This window comes from Schistocerca serialis, chromosome 7, assembly GCF_023864345.2.
Source record: "Schistocerca serialis cubense isolate TAMUIC-IGC-003099 chromosome 7, iqSchSeri2.2, whole genome shotgun sequence".
Lineage (NCBI taxonomy): Eukaryota > Metazoa > Arthropoda > Insecta > Orthoptera > Acrididae > Schistocerca > Schistocerca serialis.
Genome location: NC_064644.1, coordinates 123,198,615 through 123,213,853, shown reverse-complemented (window position 1 = coordinate 123,213,853; position 15,239 = coordinate 123,198,615). Strand labels below are relative to the sequence as shown.

The 15,239-nt window shown below is 45.9% G+C and overlaps 1 protein-coding gene and 1 pseudogene across 9 annotated transcripts in view; one reads left to right on the top strand and one right to left on the bottom strand.

The window, feature by feature from the left end:
- Nucleotides 1–15,239, top strand: part of LOC126412101 (transcriptional enhancer factor TEF-1) — an 802,315-nt gene that overhangs the window by 546,976 nt on the left and 240,100 nt on the right. For 8 of the 9 annotated variants that reach the window (XM_050081527.1, XM_050081523.1, XM_050081528.1 and 5 more), the window contains one exon: nucleotides 343–393. The exons of the other annotated variant lie outside the window; for it this stretch is intronic. In XM_050081527.1, the coding sequence (XP_049937484.1) occupies nucleotides 354–393 (40 nt within the window). In that variant the 5' untranslated portion in view covers nucleotides 343–353. The remainder of the gene's footprint in view (nucleotides 1–342; nucleotides 394–15,239) is intronic. 9 annotated transcript variants of the gene reach the window in all.
- LOC126413392 (5S ribosomal RNA) lies at nucleotides 8,659–8,776 on the bottom strand (annotated as a pseudogene).

The window sequence follows — 15,239 nt, the reverse complement described above, 5'->3', positions numbered from 1 at the left end:
AGGAAATAATTTATCTGAAAATTTACTTTCTTTATTTAATTTTTAATATCAGCTACACAAAAGTTTCCTTCCGGCCACCTGTTTGGTTATAGGAAGTCTCGAAGCACTCGAGTACATGCCTTTAGCATTACTGTAGCAGTGTAAATGAATGGTTTGTGCATGCATTTGTCGTTTCACTATTGTCATGTGTAGTAGATTTTTGACGCCTTGTAGTAGCGTCGTGACGGTTAGACTGCATGTGTTTGCTGTCCCCAGAGATATGACCCTCGCATGTATCGTAGCGTACCCTTTGTAGAGAGAAATGATGGCAGAGGCACTGAAATGTGTTGTGCGTGGTTTCAGGGCGTTGTGCTATGTACGCGGAGGTGGGCAAGGAGTCCATGGACCACCTAGGTAAGCGGCGGCGCCTTTCCCAGTGTTTTGTCTAGAAGTGTGTGTGTGTGTGTGTGTGTGTGTGTGTGTGTGTGTGTGTGTAGCCGGCACTGCTGCGTAGACACTGGGATTGCTCTCAGCGCAGGCGCGACCGCGGCAGCCTCGAGAATACTCTGTGTGCTTTGTAAATCTGCCTTCACAAGTTAATGCCTGACGGGCATGGAGGAAACGAACTTCATGGGCCCTTGTGGGGAGAATTGCCGCCACTTTGCGCTCGCTGTATCCCTAGAAAGCCAGTTTTTTAGCAGATGTTCTTGCTCACAAGGTAGCAAAATAACCTAATGTTTGACTTACAGCATTTATCCTCTGCGGATGAGTGAAAAGTATGTGGCAGAGAATACTTTTTATTGCACCATACGTTACTGTTTCTTTCTTTACTATTCGCGGATGGAGCGTAGTGAGAATGACGGCTTATAAGTCGGTGTTCAAGCTATGATTTGCTTAATTTTATCTGCGCGATGTCAACAGAATAGATACGTTGGAGACTGAAAATTTATGGTTTCTGGCCTGAATCACGATTGTCGCAAGATGTACGATTTCTTCAGGTGTCCGCCGTTTAAGATTTACCATGATTTCTGTTATATATTTCCCATGTAATGGCCGCGGACGTTCAGTGAGCACATTGATTTTCACTAGGAAGTTAATTTCAGTCAATGCTCACAAAACTGTGTAGCAGCTATTCCAGTCTCGACTGTCCACTAATCTTCAATAAGAACCTAAACATGTCTGGCCATTGGCTACGTCACAGCATGTTGTAACAGCACTTCAGAAAGGAAGTTGCACATTATTGTGGCTGATCAAGCAACTTTTATTGAAATCTGCAAACATTTAAAAATTGACACTGGTACATGATACTGTTTGTCAATGTAATCAATAAGTCTCTGTAAACAACAAGCGTTCAATTCCTCGACGATAGAAATCCGTTCCTTTGTCACGGAACCATTCGACAGCCAGTGTGTGAACGTCCTCGTCGCTGGAAAAAAAATTTACCGTATAGCATTGCCTCACAGATAACTGCATCATTTGCAAAAGGCCTCATATTGTAACTGAAGCTATCCGCTTATTCGTTTATGTACAACACGTACAATAAAGACTGAGATTATATGTTTGTAGCACAACATTGAACGGAAGTCAATGATGGACTTCGAAGAAAGCGGAAAAGAAGAGAAATGAAGCGTTTGAGATGTGGTGTTATAGAAGAACGTTGAAAATTAGATGGACTGATAAGAAAAGAGGTTTCTTCGGAAAATCAGGTGGGGGAGAAGCACGCGGAAAACATCAACACGAAGAAGGTTCAAATGGCTCTGAGCACTTTGGGACTCAACTGCTGAGGTCATTAGTCCCCTAGAACTTAGAACTAGTTAAACCTAACTAACCTAAGGACATCACAAATATCCATGCCCGAGGCAGGATTCGAACCTGCGACCGTAGCGGTCTTGCGGTTCCAGACTGCAGCGCCTTTAACCGCACGGCCACTTCGGCCGGCAACTCGAAGAAGGGACCGGATGATAGGATATGTGGTAAGGCAGCAAGAAATAAATTCCATGTTAGCCGAGGGAACGGTAAAGGTTGGAATTTGGAGAGGAAGGCAGAAGTGGGGGTGTATCTAAAAAATAATGAGGACTTTGGGTGCAAGTGCGTCTCTGAGGTGACGATGTTGGCACGAGAGGAATTCGTGGCGGCGACATCAACAGTCAGAAGGCTGATGATCCTCAAGAAAGGAAGTTATCCTCAAAAAACAACGCCTCTATTACACTCCTCTGGATCACACCAAGCGTTACTTCAACGTCTCTGCATAATTCTCCCTTTAATATCTACTGCCTAATGGTATATTCACCCACTGTTTCTTAAAGACTCATCATCAAAGGGGCTATACTTCTTTTCCGAACCACTTAGGTGCTAGTGAAATTGTCGTATCGTGGACATTATCAGTCTCGATTCCTCTACAATGCCGTAAATAAAAAAAATATAAAAAGTTCACATCCTTCAGCATTTAGCGTTTGCTTAATGGGCGTAAGAGGACCACAACCTAATCACGTAAAACACTCCCATATCGCAAAGCCTCCTCATTTGCACTTCACTGCTGCACCGCACATGTTGGAAGGTAACGTTCTTTCGGCATTTGCCAAACCCTAACCCTTCCATCGTATTGCTTTAGGGTAGAGCGTGACTCGTCGCTCCAAATCAATCGTTTCTATTCGTTCACTGTCCAGTGCTTTCCCTCTGTACACCACCTCAAGCGTCGCATAACATTGGCAACAGAAATCTGTGGTTTATGAGGAGCTACTCGAACGTTGTACTGCATTCTTTTTAACTCCCTGCGCACAGTCTTTGTGCTAGCCGTAGTGCTCGTAGCAATTTCTAACTCTCGAGTGATTAATTCCACCGGTTACATGAGCTTTATTTACAACCACCCGTCGCAGTGTTCGATGGTCCCTATTCATCAATATATAAGGTCTGCCTGTTCTTTGTTTAGCTCTGGTTGTTCCTTCGCCAGCAGTAGGAGGGTCGAAATGTCCGCGATGGGTTTGTTGCTCAGGTACTTAGTCCACATTTTGAAGTCAGTGCCATCTCCTGACTGATCCATTCTGCTATTATTGCTTCTCTTCTGGCAACACAGTACTTCACATCTACTTTTATACTGGTCTGTCCGGCTCGCGTGGCATCTAGTGGTCAGTTCTATGTTGCATTGGAGTCTCCGGATACTCCAGATCTAGTAGATGTTGGTTGCAGCTGAAATGACTTGCCACTGTCTTCATCAAACCATTCTCCGAATTCGTTACGGGGAAAGGTGGCGCAGTGGTAACACATTAATCTAGCTTCGGGGGGGAAAAAGATTAAAAATACTGTCCTCCTATCCTGATGTGGGTTTTTCTACCAAATCTAATAAAACAGCTGCTGGGATGCTACTCATTAAAATGACATGACCTGTTTTCTTCCATATCCTTTCCCCGTTGAGTATATACTCACTTTCTAACGACTTCGTCGTTGACGGCACGCTAAACCCTAATCTTCCTGCCTTCTTCAGACTGAAAGTCATTACAAGCACATAAACCTTGTTCCACTGTAATTAATGCTGGCTGTATGACTAACGTTAGCTAAAGCCATGTAAACTGCTAAAAAGAAGTGTCTTCTTTCGGGCGGCTGTACAGCTCCTTTGTTATAGTAGCAAGCACCGGCAGTACCTGCTGTTATTGGGAGTCGGAAGGAAATCCGTTAAGTAACGGTAGCTGCTGCCCGTGGCGACAGAGAGAGATTGAAGGTTGGAAGTGCTACCTCTTCAAGTCTAACGTGCTTTGTCGTCGCTTCCCAGCCCACGCGATGAAGAGAAAGTGTGGACAACACTATGTTACGTGTTCGTGTACAGTTTGGGTATCCAGAAGTACCGTAATATAGCGTCTTCGGCTCTTTATTTTACACCTGTCTTTTAAGTTATCTTGATATTCTTGTGAAGGCCTTCGCTTTTTCCAGGTTTGTACCGGGTTAACACGTTTGCTACACATCTATTTCAGATTCACCTCTCAAATTCCTTTAAAAACATCTGTGTTTGGCATTTGTTCACAGCTTGTAAGAAGACTTGCTTTGCCCTCTACATCAGTTCTCAGCGAAATCCTGTAAAGTGTGTTGAAGAGGGTAAGTTAATTGCACCACACACATCATTACTCCCCTTGACGTTCACGGTCGGAGTTGTGGAATCACTGACTGAATAGCTCTGTGCGCTTTGTTTTTATTAGCTCAATCAAATATATTGTCTAAGCGACCGATTGGTAGAAAAATGATGTTCGTAAACCCCGCCCCAGGAAGATGTTACAATTTTTGACGTTAGTTTCTGCGAGATAAAGTTTGTTGTCTTACTTCGAATATTGGGTAATTTGTGTTACACTCTCTCAAACAAGCGTGTGACAACTCTCACTGCCCTTTGTAAAGGTCATATTTACTCTGCAGTCTGACGTGGTATGGATCTCAACCTCCAGAGCTATATTCCGCTTTTACCCCGGAAAATGAAGCTATGTTCTTTGAATTGTTGCGTCCTTGTAGCAAATGAACAGTCCGGCAATGACAAATTGTAGTCATGGAAGCAGCGAGCGATTTCGACGCTATTCGGATTTTGATATGAGCGTGGAAGGGAAGCAGTATATTACGTCCATTGTGGATGACAAACTGCAACTGTGATTTAAATTGGCGATTGATGTAGGTATGATACCATTCTCTTCTTGAGTTTGATGCGATTTATTGTACCGTTAACCAGTTTTCGAGCCACTACAGGCTTGTCATCAGACACAAATGTTAGAGAAGCATTACATTTTGACTATGTGCAGCCTGGAAATTAAGATGGTGATTGTATTGCGTCTTGATATTGATGACAAATTCATGAACATTTTAGCCAGGGGCACGCGTGCTAGTGCGTTTGACACACGCGCGCGCGCGCGCACACACACACACACACACACACACACACACACACACACACACACACGCGTGTTTGTGTGCGTGCAAAACACATCCATTTAAACCTCCTTATTGTAGTGAAACCTTGGTCTCTCACTAAAAATTTTACATGTCGTTTTAAAAAGATGAATTCTTCCAGAATCAATCGCAGGAGACAAAAAGAAACAAAAAATAGGTATTAATGTGGGAGGGGGGAGGGAGGGAGGGAGGCGGAGGCAGGAAGAGATAAGGAACCACAGCTCATTACAGATAAGTGTTGATGCGTACTTGAAGTCTTCGGCATGCGAGAAATTGCAGATTTCCTGTCTTGTTAACAACTCCCCTCATTATTGTATTTCGCTTTCTGATTGAAGGTGGCGCAAGTAATCGTTATTTCAAAGTGTTTCTCCCTTGATCATAAAGTGATTATATCTATTTTCAGTGCCTGACAGAATAACTTACTGTCATAATACGTTTTTCATTCTGTCAATCAGTTTTTGCACAGCATATCACATTTCTTTATTCATTTTTCTCTCATCAGTCTTGTTTTGTATTTTATTTTTACTGTGCATTAAACCGATTTCGACTTATTCGAGTATTCAGATGATGAATTAGTAATAAGTTTTGCAGTTACTCTTGAGCTGAAGAGCCCCGGAGAATTGCTCACAGTGTAAATATATGTGAACGCTTGATCACTGGAACTGAAGACTGGGTCAAAAGCGGTAGCAAATAGTCATCGTCAGAGAGCATCATATTCGAAGCACAAACTAATGCTTGGACTGTATGGAGACGAGAGGGATTTGCGCGTGCTTGCACAAAACGCTCAGTAATGCACGACTGTCCAGCATGCGGTTGTGTAGCCGGGTTTACGCTAGCGGGTTTTTTTTCCGTCGGATCCAGCGTTACGAGTGAGCGACTGTCCACCGCACCGCGGCGTGTCGGCTGGTCAGCAGAGGGCTGATGTTTTATAGACGGGCCGGGGCGTGAGAGGTGCTGCTCTATTGATGAGCAGCCGCATAAGCTGCTGGCGCCGCTAAGCTGGCTCTTCATTACCGCAGCGGGTCCGAGGCCCTGAAATATTCAGCGCGGCTTAAAGGCCACCCATTAGCCACACACCTGTTCGCCGCCCATCCATCGACCTCCCCACAAGCGACACGTGCTGATGTGATGCGTGTGGTGTTTAGTTTTGCACACGATTCACCCTCTGCAAAGCGGACTGAACGGCGGTACCTGTCGAAGAAGCGAACCTGTGTTAGGGCACCGTAAAATGTTGCGAAAAGTTAAAATGAAGCGGTCAGCGTTGACTTCATGTTACATTTGCAGAGGTCGACGGAAGACAGCACTACCCCACAACAGCGAATTTTGAATTATTACGTTCTATATGCACAGTTAAATTCAATGATAAAATAACTTGATACAAATCCGTTTGTTACAGACGGTTCTTTCCAGAGATACATGCGCAGTTAGCTGTTACCTGCTACTGGTGCATTCGAATGCATACTACGTTACGTTGTCAGCCTAATCCATATGAAACCGAGAATTACCACTTTCTTCCGCCGACCTCTTCGTATATACGCTACTGGCCATTAACATTGCTACACCAAGAAGAAATGCAGATGATAAACGGGTATTCATTGGACAAATATATTGTACTAGAACTGACATGTGATTACATTTTCACGCAATTTGGGTGCATATATCCTGAGAAATCAGTTCCCAGAACAACCACCTCTGGCCGTAATAACGGCCTTGATACGCCTGGGCATTGAGTCAAACAGAGTTTGGATGGCGTGTACAGGTACAGCTGCCCATGCAGCTTCAACGCGATACCACAGTTCATCAAGAGTAGTGACTGGCGTATTGTGACGAGCCAGTTGCTCGGCATCATTGACCAGACGTTTTCAATTGGTGAGAGATATGGAGAATGTGCTGGCCAGGGCAGCAGTCGAACATTTTCTGTATTCAGAAAGGCCCGTACAGGACCTGCAACACGCGGTCGTGCATTATCCTGCTGAAATGTAGGGTTTCTCATGGATCGAATGAAGGGTCGAGCCACGGGTCGTAACACATCTGAAATGTAACGTCCACCGTTCAAAGTGCCGTCAATGCGAAAAGAGGTGACCGATTCGTATAACCAATGGCACCCCATACCATCACGCCGGGTGACACGCCAGTATGGAGATGACGAATACACGCATCCAATGTGCGTTCACCGCGATGTCGCCGAACACGGACGCGACCATCGTGATGCTGTAAATAGAACCTGGATTCATCCGAAAAAATAACGTTTTTCCCATTCGTGCACCCAGGTTAGTCGTTGAGTACACCATCGCAGGCGCTCCTGTCTGTGATGCAGCGTCAAGGTTAACCGCAGCCACGGTCTCAGAGCTGATAGTCCATGCTGCTGCAAACGTCGTCGAACTGTTCGTGCAGATGATTGTTGTCTTGCAAACGTCCCCATCTGTTGATTCAGGGATCGAGACGTCGCTGCACGATCCGTTACAGCCATGTGGATAAGATGCCTGTCATCTAGACTGCTAGCGTTGCGAGGCCGTTGGGATCCAGCACGGCGTTCCGTATTACCCTCCTGAACCCACCAATTGCATATTCTGCTAACAGTCATTGGATCTCAACCAACGCGAGCAGCAATGACGCGATACGATAAAGCGCAATCGCGATAGGCTACAATCCGACTTTTATCAAAGTCGGAATCGTGATGGTACGCATTTCTCCTCCTTACACGAGGCATCACAACAACGTTTCACCAGGCAACGCCGGTCAACTGCCATTTGTGTATGAGAAATCGGTTGGAAACTTTCCTCATGTCAGCACGTTGTAGGAGTCGCCACCGGCGCCAACCTTGTGTGAATGCTCTGAAAAGCTAATCATTTGCATATCACAGCATCTTCTACTTGTCGGTTAAATTTCGCGTCTGTAGCACGTCATCTTCGTGGTGTAGCAGTTCTAATGGCCAGTAGTGTTTGTGTAATTCAAAGACACGAACATAAATGCAAAAAGACAACAGTTTATATAGTAGACAGTTCTTCTAACGATCACGTTACAGTGTCAACCTGATAAAAGCCTGAATAAACACGTTTTGACGTGCAGGAAGAGAGTCAGTGAGGTGCTGCACGGTACTCTACAGGGACGTGGAGCCGTGCCGACTCCAGTGTCGTGACCATCTGCGCAAGGTTTCTCAATTGAGGATCCACGGCGCGGACAGACAGACCGAGGTGGTCTCACAGATTGTCGATTGGATTTGATTGCGGGAGGTTTGGTGGTCAGGGCAACACGGTTAACTCATACTTGTTCTCTTCGAACCACACACGTGCACTGCGATCTGCGTGACGCGTTGCATTGTCTTGCTGGTAGATGCCATCGTACCGAAGAAGAAATAAAATTCATGTAGTGGTGGACATTGTTCGCAAGGATATATTCATACTTGTGTTGATGCATTGTGCGTTCCAGAATGACGAGATCACCCAGGGAATGTCACGAAAACATTCCGTCGACCATAACACTCCATCCTTCCGACGATTGTTGCAGCGCCGGACACGCCAACGGCCATTTGTCGGATGAAGCATAGCATTTCGTCTTCAGGCAACAAGTGGCCCATCGGGACCATCCGATGGCCGTGTCATCCTCAATGAGGATGCGGATAGGAGTGGCGTGTGGTCAGCACACCGTTCTCCCGGTCGTTGTGATGTGTGGTTTTTTTTATAATATACCGGAGCCGCTACTATTCGGTCGAGTAGCTCATCAGTTGGCATCACGAGGCTGAGTGCACCCCGAAAAAAATGGCAACAGCACATGGCGGCCCGGATGGTCACCCATCCAAGTGCCGGCCACGTCCGACAGCGCTTAACTTCGGTGATCCGACGGGGACCGGTGTATCCACTGCGGCAAGGCCGTTGCCTCGGATGAAGCACCCAGGGAATGTGATTAATTTGGGAAGGCCACCTGTCGCCACTCAGTGGACGTCCGGTTGCGGGACTGGCGTGCAAATTCCAGCCTCGCCGGCGAACAACAGTCATCACGTCTGCATGAACCAGGCGCCTGCTACGCAGACCCGTACTCATCAGTGTTTGCTGATGACATTGTTGGGAGCCCCTTGGTTCATCTGGGCGATCAGTTGGTGAACAGTGCTACGTCTTCGCCTGACTTTCTTCTCCGTAGCCGTGTTTCACCCCTGACATCTGTGACCCGTGGTGTGCCGCAGTTGCCTCGGTGTTGGTTTTGGATAGCGCCATTTTGCCACGCACGGGCTACCTTAACTTCGGCAGCACGCGAACAGTTTTCAAACTTAGCCATTTCGAAGATGCTTCCACCCGTGGCCCGAAACCCAACGATCATGCCCTTTTGGACGTCAGATACATCGCTCCGCTCCCGCGTTGCGGCACCGACTGCACTGGTTTCTGCTTTCCCCTGAACATGCTTTATATATCCTCCACTGCTAGTGCTGTCGTCTGTAAGATGTTACTGCACATTGACGTCGAACGTAGGCGGTGGCCACATTAACGTGACTGGGCTGTGTAGAACTACATACTAGAGTGCGCACAGTCCGTAAGGAGCATTCAGAAAGATAGGAGCCGGAGGCTGTAGAATGAAAACCGATTAAGAGATGGTAATTTCATTGAAAGTGTGGTCCCTGTAAGAGCGCTGAGGCTCAAAACTTGCCGCTAGAGGGACACAGGCACATCCGCCCAGAGCGAGGACGTGCACGGGTCGACTGCCTTCTGAGCTCAGTAGTACTGAAAACAGAAATGGAGGCTTTAGAATAAGAGGAAATGGGTCTACTGCGTTTCCTGACGACGGAAGGAGTGCGGGGAAGACAAATCATCGGAAAATTTACGGAGAGCACCCCACGTCAATAATAATGCAGACACTCAATTTGACCCGTGGAGCAACGGTTGACATTTTAGCTCGTCTTTCTTCCATAATGAGGGCATCCACCTGCTGGACAATGGCATCGGTAGTGTCGATTGAGGTTCCAGATCTTGTGTCATTGGCCAACGACAGCCGTCTTTGCATGTATCGCTCGTGGCACCTTTGCAACGGACACTAGTCCCCCGCACTCCTTCCACAGTCCGCAAACGCACTGCGCCCCTTTGCTCTCCTTCTGAAGCCTCCATTTCACCGTTTTCAGCACGACTGACTGCAGTGAACGTTCGACGCGTGCACGTGTTCGCTCTGTCGTCACATGGATGTGCGCCCATATCTCTCTAACTTGGCCCGTAGCTGGGCAGGAACCGCAATAGGAAAGGGAACAACGGTGGTGGGTGTTTTGAACGACCACCTTGCGGTATAGGAGAGTGGCAGTTCGACAGATGAAGCCTATGAACAAACGTCTCTCTCTCATAACTTGCAAGCTACAACTGCAATCTGTCTGTAAACTGAAAATCGAGAAGCATTGCGGGTGGATTAGGTAGCCTTTCCCGGAAGAACGCGTTACGTGCTGTTCGGGCACACCAGCAATCAGTTTTCTGCGTTGCAGTGCAGCACAGCGCAGCATGCTGTGGTGTACGAAGATTCTGTTGATGTACGTTTCTTGCATTGGTTAGTTACTTCAGTATTCCGTACAGCATTGGCACATTTAGTGAAATATAGACGCTCCGGAGCACTGCCACTCATTTAAACGGCGCACAGTGGAAGGGCCAAAATAACGTTGGGAAACAGTTTGGTGACGTAAAGGTTATGTCGGTACAACCAGTAATTCGAGAAATACAGACGTTCAGAGTAAGCAGTATCTCATTAGAGTACCGAAAAATAAATAGTCGCATAAACAAGGGATCAACCAAAGAAAAACTAGTCCAACCATGCTGCCACAAGCAGTATTTAAAAACAAATCAAAAGGCTAAAAAAATTTAGCTTTGTGCGTGATGTCGCTTACTACGATACCTACATTGTAAAATAAAGAACGCAAAAAATTTTGTGTGTCAGTCCCGCAAGAGGGATGGATCAAATTAATGTATTGTCTTGTGTGTGTTGCTGGAAAAAGGAGGAAAAATTAAAGGGAAGTAGGAAAAAAGCACATAAGTACATTTTATTACCACTAGAGCATTTATTGATTTCTCCATCATGTATAATTATGTATTCATTATGACGTTTAATCTTTCCTCTCACACAATACCGGTGATTTTACCCGTTTTTCCAAAAATGCATGATCTCTTATCCTTTCTGCACTTCCTTAGCCACAGAGTTTGAATTGTGGTGCAAATATCGAAGTGATAAGTGATTCATTTAGCGGCTGTAGAGAATGTGAAATGGGTGTGGAATGCAAACTGAAGTGACAGATTGATCAACAAAATAGTCTATTTTTTCTTTAGACAGGGCACTTACGTGGCGATGCGAAAGTCAGTATTTCATTGGCCTTCATCGACTGATCGATGATGCAGTACACTCCCCCGGAATAGCCTTCACTACTATGGAGACAAAAATTCTTTTATGCATCTATTCGCGATTATGAGATTAAACTTTCAACTACCATAGGTAACAAGTAAAAGTTGATAATCCGGAATTTATACTCTGCTGTCTTAGTGCTACTGTGTCCGCTGTAGTGACTCTAAGAGAGAAACTTTTCAGGAGAAACCGAAATTGCCGGCCGGAGTGGCCGTGCGGTTCTAGGCGCTACAGTCTGGAGCCGCGAGACCGCTACGGTCGCAGGTTCGAATCCTGCCTCGGACATGGATGTGTGTGATGTCCTTAGGTTACTTAGGTTTAAGTTGTTCTAAGTTCTAGGGGACTGATGACCTCAGAAGTTGAGTCCCATAGTGCTCAGAGCCATTTGAACCAACCAGAAACCGAAATTCCTCTCTGCGCTTAAGTGTGTGTGGTGCTCTGCGGTAACAGCTGACATCTGCTTCCGCAGGAACTTCAGCCATTTCACTGTGGCAGATTGTACTGTCTGCTGCTCCTCAATTTGGGACGTATTGTGTCAATCCCTGGGTACACAGCACTACACTGCTTCACGTGCGTGGGTGGCCTTAGTTACATACCGACGCCGCACTATATATCTCCTCGGATGTTCAAACGAGGGAATGACTAGGTTCTCAGTGTCATAACATAACTAACTGACTCTCTCTGCCGCTCGGCAGTAAGAGAATACTCAATAACAACCCGCTGTTTATACGGTATCGTGGAAACAAGACATGAGAAAACGTGCGGTCAACTGTAAAATTTGGTACACATTGGGTTTTAAAAGTCCTATTACAGACTCGTAGGAGCTGTAGAGGGGATTTTGTAGAGAGGGTTTTGGTCAGGGGGTCCGGATATACACTATTTGGATGTAAAATGAGTTTGAAAATTGAAATTTAAGATCTACCGCCTCGCGGGTACGTACGTAATGGTAGAGCTGCACATTTTCCGGATCGCCTCAGTCCATCATATACCATTCTCTTCCAACTACAACAACTTCTGCGAGAAAGTATGCGTAGGAAGGAGAAAGTATGCATCGCAGATACATCTTGGTCAACGGACTGTAGGGTCGCCATGTGGAGCAGCTCCTGTAGAGCACACAGGCCAGAGGTGTGTGCGTGCCATGAAAGCGGGAGATTTGAAAGGCACGCGGTCTTCAAATTTATTTTATGTCCAAACCGTACAGCTCTGGCCATGGATTCATTATCAAAAGTTGATCTACTAAGTTCCCTCTACAACCCCTAGAAGATCGTGATAGGAATTGTGAAACACCCTGTAGAAGAAAGCGTGAAAAAGAGGCGAAGTTCGGCGGACAGGTAAGGCGCATAGGAAGTCAAGAAAAGGGAAATTATTCTGGAGACAGACGGGGTAGTGCGGATCAGTACTTCTGACTTGAAACTAATCAGAGAAGTGACAGTGAGATTTACATGATGGCTACATAACGCAGGGCTAATAACTCTGTTAAATCTCCAGGTGTCAATTGAGAAATATTGAACCTACCGGTACCACTTACCTACTGTGATCCATGAAGTCATCAAAATGACAGACATATAAACAACTCATCGATATCCAATATGCTTAAAATGCACGTAGCAACAAGAATTTTAGTTATGCAAATGAAGGCTTTCGCGGCGGCATGTCATTGCAGTAAAGTATTCTGGGGCTTCTCGCCCCTCTCATTTCGTACTGCATCCGCGATGTTCCTGCAGGTGTAACGTCGTACGTCACATCATTACGTTGAGGCTCCAACCCGACGTATGGTATCAGTAGGTTCAACCGCCAAATGTCAGAAACTGTAACTAACTCAGTTTCATGCACATAAAGTATTTTTGATACTTGTATTTTCGCAATACTTCAGGCATGTTTTTGTGGAGTAAATCTAGAACCCGTGATATATCCTGCAGTTTTTTGTTTTTTTTCGTGTTTGATAGGATGTTAATATTGCTTATGCAACAGCTTCACGTAGTGGATTAAATGTCTTTAACTAAGCAAATGCCTTGTCTCGGCATCCTGCTTACTGCGGCATAGATTCGCGTGGTGTAGCGAATGCAGTTCTGCACCTAGCTTGCTGGCATTATTCTGTGTGACAGCACGGCGGAGTCGTGGAATGGAGCAGCACCTACGTACATGCCTCTCTCCCCCTCAGCGCATTACAGTGGCCGCCGACCAATCCGGTGTTGGCAACGTCGACAGCTGGCTGGTTGGGCATTCAAACGCCAGGCAGCTGCGCGCCCAGATTCTATCTGCGCGCAACCGTCGCATTCCGAAGGATCTGTACCGGAAGCATCAGGAATTCGCTCTGCTCACAATTAAGCTTTCTGGGCATCTGCCTCTGTCCATCGGGGAACGCCGGCAGAAAACTTCCTGGAGGAGGACATAGGGACGATTTACAGTATTCATAAAATTAACATTCGTAACTTCATCTGGCACCGCTTTATACAAAGAATTGCATGAAAAAAGTTGAGTTTCTCCTCCAGTCATATTCATTCCACCGTGCCTTAAAGTAGACTGACCACATGAAATAAATTGTAAGAAAATAGATTCCAGGTTGATTCGTTGGAAGAATATTAAGGAAGTGTAATTCGTCCACGAAACAAGAGACTTGCAAACACTTGTTCGATCAATTCCTGAGTGTCGCTCATCAATCTGGAACTCTCCAAAGATTGGATTAATAGAAGAGAGAGACAAGAATAGACCGATTTGTCAAGGGATCCTCTAGTTGGCGCGAGAGCATTTTGAAGACGCTCGCCAAATTACTGTCGCAGACGCTGCAAGAGGGACGTTGTGTACCACGGTGAAATTTATTTTTGGAATACGTGCGTTCAAAATATTACTTACTCCCGCAGGCATCTCGGGAAATGGCCACAGCGAGAAACTCTGATAAATTACAGCTTTTACCGAGGTTTATTGACAAACATTCTTCCCACGCGCCATTCGCGAAAGGAATAGAGAATGTGGAAAACGATCGTCCTACCAGAAGTACCCTCCGCCACACACTGTAAGGTGGCTTGCGACGTACATTAAGTTATTTTGCTTAATAGGATCAAATTGCAGGCAAAGATCAATGAGAGGATAATAGCAAAATAGGTCATATGAAGGTACAACCAATTGGCGTGTGGCCACCCAGCATGGCGCAAAGCAGACGACCGTGTGGAAAGTTCTCCACAACTGCCACATTGTGGCACATATAATGTGCGCAGCACTTATTTCCTACGGACTTGCCTCCGCGGCGACGGTGTTGTCACTGGTTCGTCGCACAGGTCGTCACAGTGCTGGGATCTTTGTCATCCATCCTATTCGCAGCTTCCATAACACCCACCTGTAGGCTACGGAGAATCACCATGGTTTGGTGGCAGCGAACCATCAGCGCCGGTTTAGCCTCAATGTGTGCCCGAGGATTGTTGGCGAACGCCTAGTGGAGCCAGTTGTTCTTCCACGACGACTCACAGCGTAGCCACACCGGGCACGGATTACCCTGGCCTACACGGATGGAAGACGTGCCTTTTGTTTTACAAAGGGTAATAATGTATTAGATGATGGTGCTTCAGCTCACTGCCCTCTTAAATTTGGAGCTAAATACTTGTAGAGACAGGACATTCCCACTTGCCTGGTGTGTTGTAATGTGTGCTTTTAATCACGAGTCCTGTACTGTCAAATATCTTTTATATGAAAACTCTGTGTTGCACTAGGTTTCGAACTCGGAACCTTGCCTTTCGCTAGCAGGTGATTTTAAAGTGATCACGATGGGCGCTTGATGACTTTACGTGTTACTTTCCTGACAATATGAAGAATCATTGCTGTAGAACGTGTTAAGCTGTCACGTATCCATAAACTGCGACCAAAACATTTATGGAAACAAGAGTGTATTTCCAGCAGATATTATGCTCCAATTTGATGCCAGATTTATGAATTCTAAAACGCGGCCACTAGCGTAGACTTAAAATAATCATACAACTTTAAGTAAT